General features: G+C 37.5%; 1 protein-coding gene across 1 annotated transcript; it reads right to left on the bottom strand.

Moving 5' to 3' along the window:
* LOC109824426 (AP2-like ethylene-responsive transcription factor SMZ) lies at positions 1,239 to 5,331 on the bottom strand. The gene is made up of 5 exons (XM_020391021.1): positions 4,902 to 5,331; positions 3,467 to 3,547; positions 3,101 to 3,126; positions 2,983 to 3,027; positions 1,239 to 1,269 (listed from the first exon to the last, which is right to left on the bottom strand). The coding sequence occupies exons 1-4, from the start codon at positions 5,042 to 5,044 to the stop codon at positions 3,023 to 3,025; spliced, it is 255 nt and encodes an 84-aa protein (XP_020246610.1). The 5' UTR covers positions 5,045 to 5,331; the 3' UTR covers positions 1,239 to 1,269; positions 2,983 to 3,022.

Raw genomic sequence — 6,952 nt, 5'->3', positions numbered from 1 at the left:
TTTGCAGCGTTGGAATCTACGTCTGAGCTGCGTTTGCAGCGATTTGGAAGCTGCGTCTGGCGGTGATTTGAGCTGCGTTTGGCGGCGATTTGAGCTGCGGTTGGCAGCGATTTGAGCTGCGTCTGGCAGCGATTAGAGCTGCGTCTGGCGGCGATTTGCAGCGATTTGGAAGCTGCGTTTGAGCTGCGTTCGTGGCTATGAACGCGGTGCGTCTTGATGCTGGTGTGCGGGGAGGAGCTGTGTTTGGCAGCAGATGGAAGCTGCGTTTGGCAGTGGATGGAAGCTGCGTTTGCAGCTTTCGGAGGCTGCGTTTGAGCTGCGTTCGTGGCTATGAACGCGGCGCATCTTGATGCTGGTACGCGGGGAGGACTTCCACGTCTTGATTTGAAGAGACCGTCGATTTGTAGTCTCTTTCTGTCGAAGCGTTGCAAAGATCGTCATTTTGTAATCTTTGCTTTAGCTCTCTGATATGTGAGAGTCGTCAGATTGTAACTCCCGATGTTGATTATGAAGGCTGTTTGATTAGAGCTTCCATCAGTTGTCGTGAAGGTCGTCAGATTGTAACCTTTAGCGATCTACGTGAAAGTCTTCAAATTGTAACCTTCTGGAAGTCGTCAGATTGTAACTTCCATCATCGGTGTTTTGATAGGGATCAACTATCTATTGTGATTTTTAGACAGCCTACAACTACATAACGTAGTTCCTATAGACATAGCCACATCTAGGTTCCACTTAAGGACGGTTCAATTTAAATCATGGCAAATAAAAATGTTGCAAAGAATCTTGTAAGATGAAACAAGCACTACTATTTCCAAACAGCTATGATCTAAGAAGTGGGTAACATAAAAGAAGGAATTTCACAACTGATAAAAAAAATGATGGAGCATGTAGTTTGACATGTCAATCATCACAATTAGAAAATGGTAAAATGCCACATTTCTATCTACTATAAAGCTGCACTCAGGAAATTTCTCACAAACATAACTAACTCATTGTTGAGGGTTATTTCTAATTTGAAAGACATTTAGCTACTGTCATGTAAGATATCCTATGACTACTTTCAATGTTTCCAATGCAAATTTTGTAGATTAGCATTTTATATTAGCATGTTAGTAATGTTCTAATTTCTTACATAACATTTAAACTGATTGTGATGGTAGAGTAATGAACATGTCTTTATGACGTACCATTCTGGAAACATGCTCCATTCCACCACTTCCAAAAGAGTGGCCGCATGGTAGGATCATTGCATCATCCATCAGCTCACCACTGAGAAAAACATTTGGCACAAAAGAAGCCAATTAAGCATCATGGAGGTAAGACCTTGGAACGTTATCACTCAAGATAGCAGCTAAATCTAATGCTTTCTCTATGTTGAATTAAGGCTTCATATACATGATCAGGAAAAACTATTAGGAAAAAACATGCATTTTGTTGAGAACATTACACAACCAGTGTAGAGTAGTGATGCTAGTTAAAGAGTCGCTATTAAATAAGAAAGAGAATGGTTAAAGGATACAGTGCTAAAATCTCCCTGCTGTTTCGGAGGAGGATTTCACATTTTTTTATGTGTATAACATGATGTAATAAATAGTTAGGGAAAGGTCACGTGGAAACATGCAAATTTAATCAACAAGAATAAGCATTAGTGCTTGCTTGTGTGCTGATTTTCAGATTATTCGATCTAGAATTATAGCTAACACACAGACATGTTCCTAAAAGACTGGTTATCGGTATTGCAATCATCCTAATAAGCTAACTGATTGCTTTCTGCATAGCCCTCTAATAAGATTTTCATCATCTTAAAACAGATGTTTAGATACTCGAGGTAATAATTTTACTGTACCGAGGCAAAATGAATTCCTCTACAGTTTATATCAAGTAAAGAAGGGTAGGTGTATTGTTTTGTTTATCCATCTTTAAGCCCAAACCTACAAGTACCGGATACAAAGGAGGGAACAGTGGCATTGTATGACAACTGCATGCTCATCAGAGAACTACATAAAGATCTTCAGCATCTAGTCTAGGCATGTTTCGATACAAATTAAACGAGCCAATCAGAGAACTACATAAATTCACAACAAATTAATATTTTCTTAAAATTATAACTATAGTAATTTCTGGGTGAATATGCACTGAACTCCATTCCTTTACCTGATTGTCTGGAAAACTCTATTGAGCACCAATATGAACACAATGTGAGAAAAAGGAGCACAATTTAGTGAAGGAGAGAATACTATCCAAAAATTAATTTGTCCACAATTTTCAATTTGAAAAATATGAGAGTGAGCACAAAATGAATGCATTTCATTTCCCTCCACTTCTCTTTCCCAAATGCTTTCTATTCTATAACGAACCAAACATAGCACAAAATTTCACTAACATTTTTGTAAGCATGAGATAATTCAGCCCAATAAACAGATATGATTTCCAATTCGAGTAAATGCTTGAGCATACACTGAAAGGATTTTTCAAACGTTGAGCCTCATCAATTACAGTATAATGCCAGCAAATTTGACAAAGAAAATCTTGATCCAGTAATGCAATATCATAAGTCGTCAGCAACACATCAAAAGGTAATTCAGGATGTGCCTGTGAAAATTGAAGAAAATAATAAAGATGCGAAATGTATAAGATAGTGGATGGTTCCTCCCAGAAAATGAGCAAGTAAAAAAAATACATAAGAGGTTACAACAAGAATAAAAACAAAATAAAACATATTGAAAGTAGGTAAGAATTTTTTTTCTTGTCCATTGAATCATCACAAAATTAAAATAATTGTAATAAGGACCAAATGGGAATTCAGACTCAAATTGTGTGATAAAATTTCAAATTTGTTTATGAACATGCTCATACATAATCCTTCGAAGACTACAACGATGTCCTTAGTCACCAACATAGCGAATAACATTCAGATTCGGACAAAACTTGGTAAATTCTGATATCTAACCACCAGTAACAATTAAAGGGCACAATACTAACCTGGCAGCAACATGAGCAGTATCAAATCCCCCTAAAAAATTTAGCCTACCACAGATCGAAACACAATATTAATAAATTAATAAATCAAACATAAAAAGAAAAATAAAGAAATACTTACCCAAATAAACAAGCTTCCCACAGTCCCTGCTCAAGTAAAAAAGAAGAGGGAAAAAAAGAACAACCTTTTTCAAATTCCACATCAAAATGCACTAAAAAAATCAACTTTCAAGCTACATTCACACATCAACCATGAAAAGGATCAAGGAATTCTACCTATATAACCCCAAATAAAATATATTTGCAAACGTAGCCTCCAAAATCATATATACCTATTAATTTAGCTCCGAATTCTAACACATTAAACTAAACTACCCCCAAGGTGGTATCTTTCGCATTGTTCTAACTCAACAACGTTAAATTAGGGTTTATACATAAAACTCCAAAAATCAATCTTTTCCAAAAAAAAAATCAAAGAAAAACTGACCAAATGTGAGATTCCCATCTCCCCGTCCTCCGATAGAACGTAACTCCCCGATACTGCGAACTCCTCGATCTCGGCCCATGCCTGTGTAGGATCTGAAATAGATACACTAGAACACTAGAAGAGGGGTGAATAGTGTTCTTTTAAAATATATGCAAAGTAGATTATAAATTGTAAAGAAAATAGCAATCTCAGAAATTCACAATCACAAACACAAAGTTTTATACTGGTTCCACCAACCCGGTGTACATCCAGTCCCCAAGCAAATCCCGCTTGAGATTTCCACTATGATTTTGAATAAACTTACAAAATCAAAAGCAAACCTGACCAATTTGCAAGACCATACAAATTGCAACACCAATTGACAAGACCATGCCAATTGCCACCCAATCTCTAAACCAAGAGATCAACCCTCTCAAACCCGAGAGAAATCCTTTTTGAAGCAAGAACACAATTGATCCTATAAGCCTTGAATGTGTAGTGAAGTGCTGCAGTGGCTTAGGATTCTTTTAACTCTCTGAATATTGCCTATACAATCTCTAAGAATGATTAAAACCAAGGCAATATCAGAAACTCTCTTTTTCTAAACACTTAGCATGAAAATCTGGAAAATTAGAGAGTGAATATGCACAAAATGTTTGATCTTGCAAGTGCAAAACTTAGTAGTTGTTTTCTGATGTTTAAAACTATTTATAGCCTCTGAAATGACATAATTTTAAACCCAATTAACGTCCACAAAACGGCTATAAACAGTCACTTATTTTAAACCTGAAATCTAGAAAAACTGCATCTGTAGTCGACTACAAGTCATAGTAGTCGACTACACTGAGTCTAAACAGACTCTGTGAAGTCAGAAAATTGCTCAGTAGTCGACTATAAGGCATAGTAGTCGACTACACTGTAAACTCAGATTCTGAAATTTTTCTGTTTAGTATTTTGGCTGTAACTTTCTCATCCGATATCGGAATGAGGTGATTTAAGATTTGTTGGAAAGCTCTTGAAGATACTTACAACTTTGGTCTTTTGAGTTTTTCCAGATTCTAATTTCTAAGGGGTGTAAATGAAATGTTTTAAGACTCACTTAATATCTATAAACTCTAATGGCTAACATAGGGGATTTCTATTGTTAACCAACACACTAAGCATATGTTAGTGTGTTCTAACACTATGTGTGTGCATGTGTGTGAGTGATCAAGGCTTGTACAAATTTCTAAGCAAAGAAAATATAAAATTACATTTTGACAATAAAGTATATCTTCTTCTTTGCTTCATTTTGCCTTGAACCCATCTATGTCTTGAGTATCTCTTTAAATATAATTATTGATATAGCTCTGATACTGTAAAATAAATGTTAGCACATAATACACACAAGTGACACAACATATAATATTTGTTATCATCAAAACAAAATAATCTTGGGGTCAAGATTCCTAACAGCCTGCTCCTCTTCATTGCCTGCTGCTGCCTCAAATCACAGCCCATTAAGCTGAGATCCAGGAAAGAAAACGAATAGGAAGAATTTAAAGTCCCAAAAACAATGCTCAAGTCCTCTGGAGACGACAAATTGAGATCAAACACCATTTTTAAAAAAAGAAAAATCGATGGAATAGTCTAAGAATTTCCAAAATCAAAAATCAAAATCAAAATCAAAATTTATAAACTGATCAAGACATACCAGAAATTATTCGAGTGATGGACCAAAAGCGAGGCCTCATCGAGATCGTTGACCCGGATTAGGTTTAGGATCTTGTTGTGGAGGTTGAGTCGTTTGCCGGCGAGGGTGGAGAGGGGTTCGGGGACCTTGGGGGCGTTAGGGTTTATAGGGGTTTTGGAGGGGATGCGCTGCTGTTGAGGCTGGCGGAGGAAGGAGAGGGTTTGGCTTTATTGGTTGGATTTGTGCAAGAGTTTGTCTTTCTTCTACTCGTGATCACAGGTTCGTTGTGAGTTCGTGCAAGGCTTCCGCAAAGGCGCGCGACAAGGAGGCGCAGGGAGGGGATTAGGGTTAGGGTTTTGAGGCGGAAGAAGAGGGAAGAGAAGGATTGTGGATGATGAGGATAATAATAAGCATATTGATGAACATAATAATCATGCCGGAGGAAATTCGTAACAGATGAAACGGTGAAGCTTTACATATTCTGATTTGTGAGTAACGAAAAAAAAAGATAATTTTATCATATTTACAATAGTTGAAGGGCAATTTAGGATAGAGAAAGTTTTTTTAGTACTCCCTCTTTTAAAGGGTAGATAGATAGATTACATTACCAAGCACGCCCCAAGTTGAGCAGAACTAAACTTCTATTTCGGATCATGATCGGCTCTGTTTGACTTGACTAATTAATTAAACCGATCCTTTGCTCTCCCCTACGTACCCGTTAACGCGACTCACTAAATGATAATAATTAAACAATGAATGATTAGCTTGCACACGCGCTAGCTTGAAAAGGGGACTACTGTTTCGTCACTAATCGGTAGGAAGATTGAATCTCAATCAAAAAGATGGAGTGCCCGGCTGCCGTAACAACATTTCCCACAAGTCTGAGTCACATGATCCCCATCCTAGATCATCTACGGAGACTGGGGGGGGGGGGGGCGCGAGCGGCGGCTTGCAAACCCCAACCGCCATGGCAGAATTTCTTCTCTCTTCCATTAATGGGGAATCGCTTGAAGAGTCGGTAAGTGTGTAGACCAGTAAAATTTTGGAGAAAGATATAGTTTGGGGTTAAATTGGTTGGTGACTGACCTAGGACTCATACAACCTGTTTGAAGGAAGTTGCCGAGTTTTGAGAGAGAGAGAGAGAGAGAGAGAGAGAGACCCCTTAAGTTACCAAATATCTCCTGAAAGCGACTCCAAGAAAATTTATGATAGTTTGTACAGCTTGTCGAGATTATTTGTTTAATGCTTGGTGATCCAAGGGAAAATGTATGTACCTTCATCGTTTGTGTTGGTACTTCCGGTGGGATACAGCTCAAGAATTTTGATGGTATTAGATTATGGGTTGGTTGTGGGATGGATCTTAACGCATGTTCTTTGGATGAATTAATGACTTCGGTAAAAGCAAATAATGGATTGGGGTTATCTCTCTGAGAATTAGTCTCATTGTTATCATAACAAATTGTTAGATAAAATGTATGAGTTAAATATAAAATACGAGTAAAACTCCTATCAACTTAAGTGGACGTCCACTAAGTTTCTTATCCATTGATGATTACTTGATTGAGCTACATTATAGATGATCCGCTCCGTTAAACTTGATCTACATATTCTAAAACTCTAACACACCAAATTTGGGGTGAACCCGTCGTTGTTTGACCCTCCGTCGAGCCATGTAAAAAGTTCTATTCATTCGAAACCGTTAAAATTAATACGAGTGGATGAAGGGTCAAACCACAACAGGTTCACCCCAAATTTGGTGTGTTGGGATTTTAGAATATGTAGATCAAGTTTAACGGAGCGGATCATCTATAATGTAGCTCAATCAAGTGATCATC

Source organism: Asparagus officinalis, chromosome 9 (assembly GCF_001876935.1).
Source record: "Asparagus officinalis chromosome 9, Aspof.V1, whole genome shotgun sequence".
NCBI classification, from domain to species: Eukaryota; Viridiplantae; Streptophyta; class Magnoliopsida; order Asparagales; family Asparagaceae; genus Asparagus; species Asparagus officinalis.
This window is presented reverse-complemented; position numbering and strand designations above follow the sequence as displayed.

Bases quoted from the DNA above. Each gene is read 5' to 3' on its own strand.
- LOC109824426 (XM_020391021.1), bottom strand. From the start codon at position 5,044: ATGGTGTTTGATCTCAATTTGTCGTCTCCAGAGGACTTGAGCATTGTT. The intron at 3,548-4,901 runs GCTGTTAGGAAT...GATCCTACACAG, and splicing joins CAGGCAATGAAGAGGAGCAG to GCATGGGCCGAGATCGAGGA. The intron at 3,127-3,466 runs GTCAGTTTTTCT...TTACTTGAGCAG, and splicing joins AGATGGGAATCTCACATTTG to GGACTGTGGGAAGCTTGTTT.